Genomic DNA, 17,569 nt, shown 5'->3' on the forward strand with positions numbered 1-17,569 from the left:
AATTATTAGGTTCTGTCTTTAAGAGGGAGAGAATAATAGTAAGATAATTACGTTATATAAAAGTTTATTTTATTTTAAAAATTTGATAATTGCATTGTTGAAAAATTTTACTTTGCTTCAGTGATATTTGCTCAATAAATATACTCTGTGACAGAGATAATGCAGGTGAGATCCTCTACAAGGCACCTCCCATATTTCTCTCTAATTAGAACTCGAAGATTGCTATTTACTTGAAACATGTTCTTCATCACGTAACCCATTATCTAATACGTTAAAATGTTGTTAATTATCAGATAGGATTAAAAAAATATAAGAGAGAAATATTAAATTAAGGGCGAGAAAAAATAAAATTTATATAATTTTTAATAAATTTTAACAAAGTATATTTAAAATAGCGTGTTATTAACGTTACTATATATATATAAAAAGTTTGCCACTGTCGCACTATCAGTTATAAAGATCCAAGTTCCAATTCATGACCATATATAACATTCTGGTTAATTGTCGTATTTTATAATAAAAAGAACAAAATTTTAATGAAAATTAATAAACAAGATGAATTTTGATATTTACTGATTCAAAATTAATTTATCTCTCTAAACAAATTTTTTTCATACACATAACTATATGAATCAAACTTGTATCAACGTATTTAAGGAACATGACTATTTACCAACTATGCCAAACTTTATTAATTATAATATATTCTTTTAAATATACTTCTACAAAAAATTACATTGGTCTATATTTTAAAATATAAAAATATTTTTTAAAAAAATCATTAATTTACAAAGCAAATACTTTGTTAACAGTTCTTTCTTTCAAAGCTTCCAAACTCAAGGATTAAAGTGTTACTCACTGATAAATAACTTACACAAACGAATCTTATTCAATATTTAGATAAACATGTTTTTCATCTACCGGGGAAAAAATGACATGTTAGACGAATGTTCCTTTTAGATTATTGAATTTAATCTATATGCACGTTAAATAGAAGACTACCAAACAACGCATTCTTTAACAATATTTCATGAGTAATACTATTTAAACTCTCAGTTTGAGTGTGTTTAATATTGACACAGAAACCGAATGTTAAAATAGCATTCCTAGTATTTTATATATGTTAAGTGAAATTTTATGAGCTGTGCAAACAAGTCTCAACCCATTATATATTAGACAAATTTCAACATGGATCTTAGGCCCAATACATGTGCCATGGTCCATGCACAATGGAGTTTCCAAGTGAAAGAAGTAAGAGACTGAAAAAGTATGTTGGGCAAGTAAAAATTATACTAATCGGCCTAATTGCATGATGCATGTCCATGTGCTATAATGGTTAATAGTCAAAGTGTACACAGACAGAGAATTTAATCAACAACAAAGTGGACTAACCAATGGTGTATGACAAACAGCAGAATTTGATCCATATGATATCAGCTATAAGGGTGTTCACAACACAAACAGCGTGTACATGGGATGATGTCAAATTGTTCAACAAACCAAGGCTTGAACAAAAAGCCCTTGAACCATCATTAGATGGCAAACTTTCTAAAAATTTTGCTCCAAAAATATCCACTAAACTGACAAGTGCAGCATATACCAAAATAACATCAACAGTAACCTGGCAAATAGTTACATACATTGCTGTGAGCACTAAAGAGAATGATCAGAACCGAACCAGCAAGCTTGGGAATCGGTAAGCACATGAAGAAACAATGCTGCTTGGACATGATGACAACACAAATCATAATGCAAATTTGCAAGTCTTAATTGTCGAATAATCTGAGTCCATATGCTTCTATAATATTTACTGGATGAATCAAATTCTCCAAAGTGTCACCACCATACTTAGCTGATGCAAGGGAATTGCACACCTCATCAACCTAAATGTGGGACAAGTCTCATTTATATGCTGGTCATTTTCTCCATTATTATTCAATTTATGACCTCTTTACACTTGATTTATACTTGACTATCAACACACGTGAGATCCTTTTGTTTCACTTGACTTATCTGAAGGGACAACATTTAGAAACATATCATCACTTGTCTCGTTGGACAAGGTACTTTTCTTTTTGAGCAATGATCTTTAAAATTAAGAAAAAAAAAGATAAAATAAATATTTTTTTATAAGATAAAATTAACTATACATCTCATGTTTTAGATAAATAAAAAAAGAATATAAATTAATTTTAACTTATAAGAATTATTTTTATTCTATAAGTACTTTTACATGAGCTCACTTAAACTAGTCCAAGTTGCTTTATGCAGTTAATCCTGTTTTAGTGTTTCAATTTACAGGGACTTTAATTTTATAATTAGTAAGGATATAATAAAAAAATGTATTCAAAATTATTCTACCACATTTAAATGTTTTTGGATGCATATGGATTTTGGAAATTTTTAAATTGCAGGGTTACTTGAAAACTCAGTTAAACTATTAAAGTGTGTTTGGATGAAATATTTTAAATGGGTGATTTATTTTTTAGAAAAAAATTAAAATTTTATGGGTTAAATTTTTTAATTTAGATATTGAATTTTAAATGATTTAGAAATTTTACTGAAAAATTTAATAGACTAAAATAAAAAAATTAAATTCCACATAATTAGTGAGAATTTAAAATTATGGTTTAGGGTGCTAAATTTAATTCGTTGCTACTCTATCTTTTTCGTTAGTGCTTATTCTCTGACTCTCTTGTTGGTGGATCGAAATTCTCTTTCGTTTTAGCATGAACTGGACAATGTAGTCAAGTAAAATTTTGCATTTTCACTTAAGCAAAATTTTTTTGACTTAAGCGAAAATACAAAATCAACCTGACAGGACGTCCAATTACGGGAGAGAATCTGATGCGTTGTTGGCCCTTATTAGCTCTCAAGTTTAGGTTTCTCTCTCTCTCTTCCTTTTTCTCTCTGTCTCCCTGGTTTGTTCCCCACTCGGTTCTCTCTCTCAATCTGCTCTTGATTACATCAATGTTTCTCTTTTGATTTTCTGTCATTTCCCTGTTAGATCTAAGCATATCAGAAGTATCAAATTTAGCAGAAACCATTAACTAGGAAAAATGTGATTGGTTGCTTTTGTTTTTGTAAACTTGGTTACAGAATCTATTAAGTTAAGCAAACTTGAGTGGTTATATGAAACAATGTCAACGTTATAGACCTGCAAAGTAATTTAACCTTATCAAAACAAGATCAAGTAAAGGATCAATAGTCTAGACAATAGAAAAGGAAATTTCAAAAAAAAAAAAAAAGATTAAAACTATTATCGTTCACAATGAAATGCATCACAACTGTTATTACAATGAGAGACAAAATATTTAAGAAGAGTTTATTTAGAAATGAAGTTGCTACCAATTTTATTAAAACCATCAAAATTTAAAAAACCGTTTTATTTAAAATGAAGTGGTTTGCCAAAAGAAGAAGGTTAAGTTTGAATATCAATTTAAGTATGGAAAAAAGCTAAAGATTTAATCTCACAATACTCTTAATATATTCACCTTCAAGCGAATAAGTTGAAATATATTGTGTAAATTTATAATAACTTTACAAATATTTATTTTAATCATTTTAAAATAAAAAAATGAGATAAAAAAATGAGATAAAAATATGATTAAAAAATTAATTTTACCTTGATAGTTTAATTATTGTTTTTACGTATCCTCTAGTATAATAAAAAAACTTCAAGTCATGTAGTTCTTTCTAACAGCATGAATTGGTTGATTTTAACTAAAAGAAAAATGAGATAAACTAAAATGTGATGGAACTATAAAAGTTTAAGATTGCCACACTGTTACAACTTTGGAGTTCCAATTTTAAACCATACAATAATTTACAATAACTTCTTTAAATATGAAATAAAGTATAATGAAAGAAAATTTTAAATTTGAACAGGAATTGGAATCATCAAATAGTCACACATTTCAATTTTTAAAACATAGAATTAACGAAATGTCTCATCTAAATTAACCTTTTTAAACGTGAAATAAAACATTTACGAAATTGATATTAGCGAACATTTTGATTTATAAATAAAAATAAAAATGAACATTTATGTAAAAGAATAGCGAAAAATATTTTCTTTTTGTTTATTTTTACCTTTTTATTATTATTTTTAAAACAAAAGATTGATAAATAAAATAGAAAAAGATGATTCAGAACTCCAAACTAGAATGAAATTGCTGGTCTATGCATGATGGTGGCCCACTTTGGCTCAAATAAATTCCCAACCCAAAAGATATTTGCTGGATCATGAGTGCATTCTACCCACTTTTTTTGTTTTTTGTATTTTTACCAATGAAACCCAAAAATAAAATAAAATATAAGCTGGAAACTCTCAAGTGGCCCTAGAGACTTCTAAGCCTTGGTCGATGTCACCCTTAAGATTCAATGGCAAATGGACCAAAAGCACATTTAGATATTATCTTTTACTACTAAAATTGCACAATTTCATTATTTAAACAGTAAATAATTGATATTGTATACAACTATCTTTATTTTTCACTTTTTTTTAATCTTTTATTATATATAGTATTTCAAAATGCAGTTGTCCCACTTCAGTCGTATAAAGAACATTTTCCAAGACTGCAAGAAAAGCTTTTCATCTTCACACATTCATCCTAGTCCACAAACACATGGAGAATTTGTATATTACAAATCTTGAGTAACTTAGAACAAAATTTACTAGGGCATGATGTATATACAAGAGTAACTAAACTAATCAAGAAAGGATTCTTCATTTGATACCAATTTGCTCACCAACCGCCAAAAAGAAAAGGTGTTAAAAAAAAAAAGGTACAGCTATTGTTATCTTGGTCCTGAAAGCTGAACAGCAGAGAGATAGGCTTCACTATTACAATCTGATGGTCCTGAAGAAGTGCCAGCCTCACTCATGGGTAAAGTTGAATAAAACCGAGAACCAAAAACACTACAAGTTGGTGGCTTAGGAACACTAGAGAGACCCTCTAGCATTTGTACAACTTTGGTCATAGAAGGCCTTAAAGACATGTCTTCTTGTATGCACCACAATGCAATTTTAACAGCAGTGTCAACCCTCTCTTCATTTTCACATGTTTCTATCTTTGAATCAAGAATCTCTTTCACCTTCCCTTCTTCCATCATCTTAAAAGCAAAAGTAGGGAAATGGGATTTCTCTGAAGTTTCACTAGGATCATAGTTTTTCCTTCCCCCAATGATCTCTAGCAACACCATTCCATAGCTATAAACATCACTTTTCTCAGATATAGCATAGTTTGTGATCCATTCTGGTGCAAGATAGCCCCTAGTGCCCCTAAGTGTGGTGAAAACATGGCTTTGTTCACGTGTCATGAGCTTAGCCAAACCAAAATCTGAAACCTTGGCTAGGAAGTTATCATCTAGAAGCACATTTTCTGGCTTGATATCACAATGAACAATCTTTGAGTCGCAATCTTCATGTAGGTAAGCTAGTCCTTTTGCTGTCCCAAGTGCTATGTTAAACCTTGTGTCCCAATCCAACACAAATGCACCTATATGCTTATTAAATATCCATTTATCCAATGAGCCATTGGCCATGTACTCATAAGCTAGAAGCCTATGAGACCCTTCGGCACAGAATCCTTTAAGCCTAACCAAATGGTGGTGATGAATTCTCCCAATAGTACTAACTTCAACCCTGAACTCTTTCTTCGCTTGGTCTATGCCTTCCAACTTCTTCACAGCTAGTTGAGTCCCATCTGGCAGAACTCCTTTGTATACTGAGCCAAAACCACCTTGTCCAAGTTTCAAAGAGAAGTTACTTGTTGCTGTTTCTAGATCATTGTAGCTGTAACGGATTGGCATGCTTGTTAAAGTCTCCAAAATGGTTTCATCTTCTGAATTCTCTTGAGGAGACTCAGGAGGCAAATTTTGCCTTTTCCTGAAGCATCTAAGTGCCACAAAGAGCATACCCGAAATGACAAACAATGTTAGTATGACAATGATCACAACAACTATTGTCTGCACATTGCTGCTTCTACTGTGTGTGATAGTGCCTCCTTCACTAGAGACCTTAATGAATGAGACAAAACCAGAATCCTTATCAGATTTCTGAAAGCTTCCAATTCTGTCTAACAGGAAACAATTCCCTGAACTTTTGTGGAAGAACAAAGCAAGGCATGAGCATTTTTCACTGCAAGAAGTTTTGCAACCAACCAAATCAGTTCTTGAAGAGGGTGGAAGAAACTCAAGTGCAAAGTAATTGAGTCCATCATCAGCTTTGAGGAGCTCAACGGTGCTTTTTGAGTCACAAGGTGAGACCAACCCCGGTTTGCAATTAGGACGAGAGTTAAGAACAGAAGGGCAGCTACATTTTTTCTGACCACTGCATATGCTATAGGGATCACAAGGTTGTGGTGTGCTACAAGAATCTTGTGGTATTCTTTTTGGTGAGGCACCAATTGACCCTTTACTTTGGAGATTGGAGAAAGTGATGAAGCCATCACTTCCAAGAATTGCAATCCAAGTGACATTTGCAGCTGATTCTTCAGCAAAAGCAAATTGCCACAACAAGGATTTATTCTTATCATAGAATTTCCAAGAGTTTGCACTAAGTGTAGCTGAAGCTACCACCACATCACCATTTTTATTGGGGCTATCTTTCTGTATAGACCAATAAGGCTGTGGAGTTTGCAAACCCGCGGAAAGAATGACATTACCATGTTCAATCTCGAGAACATAGGACAAGTTGTTAGAATCAGGTTCACTGATAAGTTTCATTCCCTCAATGAAGTCCTGCATTGGCAACAAGGTGTCTGTTGGGTGGCTGAAACTTTGCCATATCACTCTACTATCGCTCCCAACCAAAACCAAATTTCCAGTGTCTTGCAATTCCACTAAAGTAACTCCCTTGCCACTTGTATCTGTTGACCATACCACCCTTCCTCCTTTCTGTAAAAAGACATTACCCTTCTCATCAAACACAAATTTATCAGAATTAGACACAGGATTTGCTCTATTTGCAACCCAAACCACCTTGTTGCTGTTCATGTGGAATATAGCTAGTAGAAACAATGTGTAGTCATTTTCTGTGGTTACAAAGCCAAAGCCAAATTCTCCTTTATATGACACGAGGAACAGGCCATTCCTATCAACCCAATTCATTTGAGAACCTTCAAAACCCCGAGAGAAATTTCCAGTCTGTAGATAACTAGTCAAAACAACTTCAGAAGAAATAAGGATACACAACCAAAGGGTATCCATAACATAAAAGAGAGACCAAAGTTTTCCCATGGTTTTATAGTTTTACTCAAACACCCAATTTCTTCTATTTAGGCAAATTAGATGAGAGAAGAAGAGGGTTGAAAAAGTACATAAATTACAACCTCACAATCACACATGTTTAACAAGAGTTAGGAAAAAGCGAAACTTTCTAAGTTGAATTTTTCTACTTTGACTACACAGTGGAAAAGCAATATGGCACAGAAGAATAAAATGGTGGATATTAAAGTGGCAAATATGAAAGCACCCCAATAAAGAGAAAGCAGTAATTTACTTTGTTCACACAAGAATTGACCAACTCAAGTTTACCTCAATCAGCTGAATCATGTTCTTTCTAATACCATATGAAAAATTGAAGAAGAAGAAGAAACAGAAATTAAGATAGATGGAAACTCTTTAGTTTCGTGGAACAGAAGCCAGAGGATGGCAGGGACTCTTTGAAGAAACACCAATAGGCAATAAGTAAGAGTGAAAATGGGTGATAAAGTAGTTAGTTGGGAGTGCAGAATTGATTTTTTTTACTGTGACAGATCAAGGGAGAGAAAGTTGCACTTGCAAAGGTATGGAAACTCCACGTGAATTGTGAAGAACGTCATAATTAGGGAGCTACTGAGAATCTGTTCAACTGTTGAAGCAAATTATGGCCATGAATGGTATAATATTAGAAAAATATGATATGAATGAAAATAATGATATTATCCACTATGAGTATATATATACAGCTTATAAAGGTTGGCACTTTCTGTGATTGGTGGATGAGATAAAGATTCAAAACAAAGTATTTCTACTTTTTTTTTGTTTATTTTTTCTTAACCTGTTTGTGTTTGTTCCCTAGTTAAATATGGGCTAGGAATTGACACTGACATCTCTCTCTAAGATTATGATACCTCAGGAAATATATATTCAACCAAAGAGATGGGTATGGGTGGTTGAAATTTATAAACCTCAGATTTAGATACATTGATGGACAACTCTTTGTAGAATAGAATAATTACAAATTTGGGTTTTAAGGCATGGATAATATTATCTATGATAGTATATTTAGATATATTGTATGAAGAGAAGCACTAGTTAAAATTTTATTTTATTTTTTGAAACTTTTGTTATTTGATAAGGGAATTGAAATAAGTAACTATTAGCATTTTTTAAAAGTTACTTTCACTGACAAATTTTTTAAAGTATTATTAATGATCAAATAAAAAAAATACTATAAAGTGATTTTTTTTTATTTTTGTCTCTGTTATTTTTTTAATAATTTTTAAATTTTTAAAACCTTATTACCTTTACTTCTTTCCTGTTGAATATTTCTAAACTACTTTCATCATTAAAATTTATTCAAATATAACAAATTTATTCAATTTTATTGTTTTTTATTATAAAATTATTAAAATAATAATATCAATTAATTCATTTTATGTTATTTATTTAATAAAATATTTTAAAATTGTCTGTGTGTCTGAGGTATCATGTAAAAATGAAAAGAAAAAATATTTAGTCAAGTTGAAATTATTTTTTTTAAATGGCATACTTTTATGTTTTACGTTTAATTTCTTTTGGAGAGAAAAATAAGCTTCTTCTTTATTGAATAACTCGGTATTTAAGATATTTTAGTAATTTAAAACTATCAAATTTAATAATAAAACAAAATCATGAAAGATAACTTTGAAAGAAAAAAAAATATTTGATTTTAATGATTAGAGAGAATTTGACTATTTTCATTAGATAAATTTTGCAATTTTATAGTATTTTTAAATATATAAAATTAATAAGACATTTTTCAATACATAAAATTGTAAGAGTAAATTACATCCCAATCTTTAGCAGTTTTATAATGCATTCCAAACATAAAGTGAAACTAATTTCTTTTAAAAAAAACATATCTTTTCTTTTCCTTTTTACCTTAATTGTGCATATCAGCTACTAATTGAAGTCTTAAACTTGTTGCATGATTTGCATGTTTTATTTATTCATTTGGGGACATGTTTTTGGTTGAAAATAAAGAAAGTTCGAAAACCAATTAAATAATGAATTTCTTTGCCAAGATGAAGATGGTGTATAAGGTTAGTCAAAGAAACCAATTCTATTCTTTTTCCAAAGATTCTCTCAAATAGAAGTAGAGAACAAATTATAATAAGTAACCAGAAATTTTTTTTACAAATTATATAATAATTTTCTTCTATACGAATCATTAAATTTTAAATGCATTTAAACAAAAGAAAAGAACTGACGTAGATGGTATGGGTCAATTTATTTTGTTCATATCTTCGATCTCTTATTTTTTTTGTAAAAGAGTACAATGAAACAAAAGCTTCACATTCAACTTTAAATTAAAGACGTTAAAACAAAATGATAAATCAACGTCGATTAACTCAGTCTTTCCAACTAATAATGCAAATTCGATTTTGGTTGTAATCCACATATATCACATCTATCTATTTATTTTACTTCAATTTATCTTTTTTGTCCTATTATAAAATGAGTGTAAATTTACAAATTAATTATTTTATTTCAATTGAATTTGATTATTTATTAGTTTATTGTCTCTATCCGTGTGTGAATAAATCACACACAAACACAAGAACATATGAGATAAGAACATGATTTTATGAGACAAACTAATCAGTTAAGTAAATATAAAAGTTTTTTTTTATTGAAAAAGAAAGTAGAAGTTTATCTTATCTAGTAGTTAATTAACACAAATATATTCTTTCAGAACTTAATTAGTTATTTGTAACCTCAGTTAATCATAACTAATACCAGTGAGTGTAACTTGGATGAGGAAAATCACTTTGAATCAAACATTCTGATTGAGAATTATGTCAAATTAGGATGTTTGTATCGAATTGTTGGGTAATCATTTCAACACCCATTTGAAAGTTGTTTATAGTTAAGACAAAATTAAAAAGTTCTTTAACTTTCTTATTAAATATTAAGTGCTGATATTAATTTTATACACTCTTTTCATCTTTATTAATCATGCTTCCCTCTGTCACGTATGATTTCATTTATGCATTTTCTATGTGATAAGGAAGACGGAATGGATCATTTTAACATTCAGGTGTATATAAAGATATTCATTTTATACTAAACAAAAACTGAGAAGGTGAATATTAATTAATACATTAATCTAATTAATTTGACTAAAATTAATTATATTTATTACATTTAAAAATAAAATATAAACCATCGAGTATGTAAATCAACCAGTAATAAATTGTATTCAAGTTTTAATGAATATTACTTGTTAAAAGAGCCATTTAACTCCAATATCTTGTATAGATTAATGTTATTTTATATTTTAAATTAGCTAAAATAATGATATAGGCTTGAAAACAAGATTCCGTGTTAAGTATTCATTATTTTAATCTAAATGTTACTTTGATTTAAAAAGAAAAAAATTTTAGACCCATCGTCACTTAATCATATCAACAGATGCACCACTTTAATATTAAGAAGAAAGAAAGAAACATTGCAGTATTGAACATTCAAAACTCTCATACGTTATTAACAGAAATTTATCTGCCAACCACTTGTCATTGATATTGGAATGTGAAATGACGCAACTGAAAGGGACAGAACAACATAAAAAATAAATAAAAACAATATATTTAGATCTTCAGTTCTTTAAAAAAAAAACACCTAAATTTCAGCTCCAAGACATGTGGCAAGCAATTTCTATTTCTTTTGTGTGATTCAAAGTTAGGTGCTACAAATACTTATTAAATTCACCCTCAAACATTTTATTAATGTCGTGAAGAAAATATCTCATTATTTAAAGAGGATTGTTAATGACGAAAATCTAACTCTCTTAAGGAAAGAAAACGTTAACTTCAATTTATAAAATTGAGTTAAAAAAAGTTTTACTTTTTTTAAAAAATAATTATTAACGTTTATAAATTTAATTTAAGTAATATAGAGTATTTATCAAATTATGCAATTAATAGTACAGTGAATTAAATTATTCATAAATTATTTATATTTAATTTATTAAATATTTGTCTAAATTTATTTATTTATTTAAATAATTTTAAATTTAAATTTTTAAATAGCCAAACTAAGATTAAGCCCAAATTTTAAATACTTATTTTTTTAGAAAGTGCAAAATTATTAAGATGAGAAAATAGCTACAACTAACATATCAAGAATCATATTATATATCAATTTATTAATAAAGGATGCATAAATTTGAAGAGTAATGGATTGAAACGTGAAGTAATTGTACATGTTTTTAGTTGTTGAGAAAAAGAGATATGAATGGGTTTTTATTTCTCATGCGATTTCTTTTTCAGTTTCAAATCAACATAGTATAGTATACATATTGGGAGAAAAACAAAAGACATTCTTGGCCTTTTCAAACTTATTTTTTCTTTTTGGTGTGAATAACCTTTGCACTTTATAATATAATATGTTAGGCAACGATTCCTGGTCATGAGATCTAACTAAAAGATAGTTTAGTCTTTCATCCATATATGTAAGCAAAATATAGAAAAGAGAAAACTAAAGCCAAAAGGTGAAAAGCTTAATTGATTGGACCTTATTCCCTTGTTGATTACACCCAAAATAGGTCACAGATGAGATCATTGACACCCCATTAGCAAAGTTTTTTAAGTTGAACTTTTCGGTCTATTAGTGTATTGCAAAATTAAATGCACTAAAAAATATTTTTAATATATGACACGCATTATTCTAGTTTGGAATATGAAAAATATATAAGGATTGTAATTTGTAAAAAATGTAAAACAGCAAAGATTGAATAAGTATGGGCATATGTATATATATGCACTTATGAGACACCATTTATTGAAGTGATTGGTGAGAGTGAGCATATATAAAAATAAATGCGTTTTAAAGGAGATTCTGATGTTACCGATGAGGATGCATGAATGCTGGGTAATGGATTTTGTTCGATTGATTAGAAGAGCAATTAAATGGAGTCTCTAGAAATGCCAAATATTTTGGTGAATGATTGAGTGAAGGGTGTTGTAGATGAGCATCTCACCATTTCTAGAGCTCAAAGCCAGGTTTATTGACATAATTTAACTATAGATTAAAATTTATTAAAAATTATGTGAATCTTACTTTTTCAAACTCATAAATTTTGGTCAATATTAAATATGTTTGAAAAAAAGGTTAAAGTATATATTGCTAATTAACATTCCTTATGTGTTTTAAATAAACTATTTTCTTTTAATTATATTTACAGTTAAATTTAGTCTTTTTCTTATTACATTACTATTATTACGTCAGAAATGACTTTTTGAAGCGCTAACTTAGACAACGATTAATAAAAATTATTTTGTAACTATATATTTAAAGAGCTATACTTCTGAGAGCGGTTAATAAAGAGCTGCTCTCTAAAGTCATTAAAGTTGTTTATAAATAAAACACGCTCAACGCATTTTTTTTCTTAGGTAACAAAGTTTGTCTATTTTATTGTAAGTTATGTTCATCTTCTCTGCTCTCGTATGTTCTCTTTATCTTTTTATGTTAGCCTCCTCTCTTCGTCTTCTTTCACTAATAAATTAGTTTTTTTTTTATATTCGTAGGTACCTCTTCATTTTCTATTAATATGCTCTCTTCATCTTCTTCTATGCGCTAACAATTAGTTTTTTTCATATCTATAGGTACCTCTTAATTCTTTGTTAGTCTGTTCTCTTCATATTTTCTATGCTAATAAATTAATTTTTTTTCACATTTGTAGGTACTTCTTTATTCTTTCTTTCTTTCTTCTTCTCTTTGTTAATGATGAATTATCTATTCTCTCTTTATTTTATTTTTCTCTCTATTAACGTTAAAAATCATCCTACTAATTTATTTATTTATTTGTTCATGTTGATGTCGACTGTTTGATTAACATCAAAAGTATAAACTGAAGATTCAATTTTGATTTGTAATAAAAATAAAGAAAACTCACATAGAAATTAATTTCAAATTTTGATTTAAACGTAATAATAAATTAATTTTACTTTATAGCAGAAAACCAAAAAAGAAACCAATTTCAAATTTCAGATTTGCGGTCTACATTTATACTTTAGAGAGCAGTTCCACATGAAACTGCTCTCTAATCTTACACCTAGAACCGCTCTCCAATCTTAACTTTTGAAAACGGTTGTTTAATCGCTCTCTTAAATATAACACATAAGATAGCGCAAGATTTTAGAGTAGTTCTTAACGCTCTCTAATTTAAAATGGAATTGCTTTCAGATCTTTATTCTGGCATAGTGATATTCATTGATATTTTTAACCTTATTCTTCTTCCTTTTTTTTTTGTCTCTTTCCTCTTCTCAAAATAACACATCACATTTTACTCTAATCATCTCACACTTGCATTTTCAATATTAAAGTACTCACACAATATCACACGCGCTCTCTATCCTCAATCACTACACAATACATGCGCAACAATATTGTTCCACACACACATGCACCATATCAACAAGGAGGAGGAAATAATAAAAGAAGAAAAAATGGAGAGAAAGAAGACACATAAACAAAATGCCATAACAAAAGGAGAGGGAGAAAAAAAGTGTAAGAAGAAAAAGATACAGAAAATATGTGATGTGAAATAAAAGAAGACAAGTGAATAATAATAATAGAAAAAAAAAGATAAGAGTTTAATGTATCTAATAAAAAATAATTTATTTTAAACATGTTTGAAAGTTAAATTAAAACAAAACAAGAAATAAAGTTAGATGATCAAAATAAAAAAAAAAGATTATTAAAGGATAAAATTTAAACCAAAAATAGAATTAAAGGATAAATATTTTAATTTACATTAAAAATCCAAGGTGATTGAATTATTATTTAAATCTTTTTGTATAGAAAAATAAATTATTTTTGTTTGTAGATGGATACTTAAAAACTATTATAAAGTATTATTGTAAAAAAATTGAAAATAAAGCTTTTTAGAAACATTAACTCCTTTTATGTGCTTTTTGAATAATTTATTGCTAATCAGAATTAAGAGTAAGAGAGATAATTACACTTAACTTATCTTAAGTTGATCCACAACATTTAAACTACATCAAATCTGTTTTTCTTTTTTTTGTCATAATTTTTACTAATATAAACTAAGTTTTTACCCTAATCTCTCCAAATATATATATATATATAATTTGAATCATTTATGTAACTTAAATTTAATAAGTTATAATTTATCATTTTAGATTTAAGTTAAATAAAATATTTAAATTAAATGTAAAATTTTTTAAACTTATACTAATATAAAAATATCGTGTGAATATATATTTTACACTAACCTTCACCTTAAGGTGATGTGAGTAATTAAAAAAAAAAAACAACTGCAAAAAGTATAAACGTTTTAAAAGCCTGTTTTTGTGTACATTTAGAGCTCCGAGCCCCAATAAAGCCCAGACATACGAACCTTGTCGTAAACGCCTTGAACCAAAAAACAAAAGAAGACTGTCAAAAAGGAAATAGTTTCCCATAAAATAATAATAGTTGACAAAAAAAATATACACAAAATATTAGTATGATCTAATTTATTAAATTAGAGTACATAATAATTTAATATTATATTTTTTTCTTCTAAAATAATAACATAGGTCGTTTTTTATTTAAAACAATTATTTTAACTTGATCATTATTCTTTTGAATCCTAAATATCATTTTTTTAACTTATAGCAAAGTTGGGTGCTGCAAATGACAAGATGGCCATTCAGATTATGGGAACTATGAGGAAAGGGGAATTTTCTTCAATTTCAAAAGGCCCTTTTCCAATATTTCGTAGTACCTTGGAACAAGCATTCATATTGAAGAAGATGCTTGTTATGTAATCGACAATTTGGTAGAAAGGCTCTTTGAGGGGTGCCAACAAGCATTCATATTGAAGTTTGATGGTTTAAGTATGATGCATGCAGTAGTGGACAAAGTAAAGGAGGACCCTTCAAAGGGAAGTGATCAGGAAGAAAAACTTGAGATAGTTTGCAGTGGAAAAGTGTGTTGTAAAGAGTTCATCAAACACTTCCTTGCTGCCATACCACTTAGGCAACTAGAAAACGAGGAGAAGCATAAAGGGACAGTTTCTAAGCCTTATTTTCATAGACAACTACAGATATTGACTTCCATTTTAGCTTGTTATCATCCTTGTCTTCAGCTTCTTCTTCTATTAGTGGACCTTTACAAACCTACCTAAATAGCTAGGCATTAATTATATGAATATGGAAACATTATTTCTGTTCTATATTTAAAAAAAAAACAGAAGTGTTGTTATGAAAATAAGACACCTTGAGAACTCCTCTCTTAGGTAGGTATATATCAAAGGATGTCATGCTCACCTATTACACTCCAAAGAAAGCCCATAAATTTGTAGATATCAAGCACCCTTGTTTGATTAAAGCATTACCAAAAGAGTTCAATTCTCTAAAAGTATGTATTTATGAAATTCACTTCTTGTCTAAGCAAATCAATTCTATTCAGAGTATTTAACAGCTTCCAAGGTCTACTATGGCCATTGTTAAGCCAACTTAGTTACTGCCAAAGTGGAATCACACTCAATAAACCTTCATTTTCTAATCCTTCATAATATTTTGTACTTGTGGGAGTGTAGTTACGTGTCAGAAGCATGCAGAATCCTACAAAAGGAAGGCCATTTCTTGATCGAAGCACGCAGCCACGTTTACAACTGGTTTGGGACAAAACACAGAATTCTGCACCTCACCATCTCACTCTCACTCTCCCATACTCCACCGATCCAAATTTAAAGATTAAAAAAATCAAACGAAGAAATAAATAAAAAAATTGAGCAGATTCTCGAAAATGCTATCTCCCAACCCACTCTCTCTTCTATGTGCATTACTTCTATGCTTACCTTTAGCCATATTCTTCACCACCACTACAAACACCAAACACGCCACTACCACTAACCCCACCCCTATCATCTTTAACAGACCAATGCCAAACCTCAAAAACAAAAACATTAGCATCCCCGAAAACCCCAACAACAAATCACAACCACCACTTGAAGACGATGATGACGAGTTGCTATTCCAAGTTGCCACTCACGTGAAATCAAAGCCCATTAGGCCCAACAAGATAGCATTCATGTTCCTAACCACCATGCCACTCCCATTCGCACCACTGTGGGAATTTTACTTCAACCAAACCTCAAACAGCCTCTTCAATGTTTACGTCCACGCTGACCCCACTCTCCCCTATGACAAACCGTTCTCCGGCATCTTCTCTAACCGTATCATAGTTTCAAAACCGACCATGAGATTATCCCCCACGCTCGCCGCGGCGGCGCGTCGCTTACTCGCGCACGCGCTGATCCACGATCCTTCTAACTCCATGTTCGTCTTGCTTTCTCCGTCCTGCATTCCCCTCCACTCGTTCAATTTTACCTACCACGCGCTCCTCTGCCCCGGCAAGAGCTTCATTGAGATTCTTGCCCATGAGGTTGGAAGCTATGACCGTTGGGCGGCGCGTGGACCACACGCGATGCTTCCGGCAGTGAAGCTTGAGGAGTTTCGCATAGGGTCGCAGTTTTGGGCGCTGACACGTCAGCACGCGAAGCTTGTCGCGAGTGACCGTTTGCTTTGGCCCAAGTTTAATGTGCCGTGCGTGCGGTTAGACTCGTGTTACCCTGAGGAGAATTACTTTCCTACCCTTTTGAACATGTGGGACTCGGAAGGGTGCGTGCATGCCACGCTCACGCATGTGAACTGGACGGGGCGCGTGGATGGTCATCCTCGCACGTACGAGCCGTGGGAAGTGGGGCCCAACCTGATTCGAAGGATGAGGTTAGATAGGCCAAGGTATGGTAACGGTAACGGACGAAGTGATCCGTTTTTGTTCGCGAGGAAGTTTGCCCCTGACGCTCTGGAACCGTTGATGAGAATTGCCAACGACGTAATCTTTTGTGATTGATGGCTGTGATGTGATGATGTATGTTGCATATTCTGAGTTGTTAATAGGTAAATATGTGCGTTGAACAAAGAGGAAGGACCAAGAACGTGAAATGTTTAAATTAAATTGAAAAAAAAAAAAACAGATATTTCATCTTTGATTTAAAATAAATAAATGTATTAACATTAATTTCTCATTTTATACCATTCATTCACTGTATTCCAATAAAACATACTGGCCCAATTTGTTTTGTCAATGAATCAAATTCAAATTTAAATAGAAAAATAGTTAATCTTGGACCAGATGAACGATGGTTTAGAAGCTGGAAGCATGCTAAATTTGGAAGTGCATCAGATCATGTTCCAAATATTGCTGGGTTTCACCGTCAAGTGTTCAGCTGAATTGAAAGGTTAGATTACAATGAAAAAGGGTACAAATAGGAGTAAATCTACAGACTGGTCCTCCTGAATCA

General features: G+C 30.5%; 2 protein-coding genes across 2 annotated transcripts; one reads left to right on the forward strand and one right to left on the reverse strand.

The window, feature by feature from the left end:
* Nucleotides 1–4,489: 4,489 nt before the first annotated feature.
* LOC113846946 (G-type lectin S-receptor-like serine/threonine-protein kinase SD2-5) lies at nt 4,490–7,908 on the reverse strand. Its single transcript, XM_027475726.1, has 2 exons — nt 7,540–7,908; nt 4,490–7,149 (listed from the first exon to the last, which is right to left on the reverse strand). The coding sequence occupies exons 1-2, from the start codon at nt 7,555–7,557 to the stop codon at nt 4,801–4,803; spliced, it is 2,367 nt and encodes a 788-aa protein (XP_027331527.1). The 5' UTR covers nt 7,558–7,908; the 3' UTR covers nt 4,490–4,800.
* Nucleotides 7,909–16,008: 8,100 nt separating this feature from the next.
* On the forward strand, nt 16,009–17,118 carry LOC113848069 (glycosyltransferase BC10-like). The gene has a single exon (XM_027477446.1). It carries the CDS (start codon nt 16,009–16,011, stop codon nt 17,116–17,118), a length of 1,110 nt encoding a protein of 369 aa, XP_027333247.1.
* The last annotated feature ends 451 nt before the right edge of the window (nt 17,119–17,569 follow it).

Source organism: Abrus precatorius, unplaced genomic scaffold (assembly GCF_003935025.1).
Source record: "Abrus precatorius isolate BTA unplaced genomic scaffold, Abrus_2018 Scaffold8, whole genome shotgun sequence".
Classification (NCBI taxonomy): domain Eukaryota; kingdom Viridiplantae; phylum Streptophyta; class Magnoliopsida; order Fabales; family Fabaceae; genus Abrus; species Abrus precatorius.

Bases quoted from the DNA above. Each gene is read 5' to 3' on its own strand.
- LOC113848069 (XM_027477446.1), top strand. From the start codon at position 16,009: ATGCTATCTCCCAACCCACTCTCTCTTCTATGTGCATTACTTCTATGC.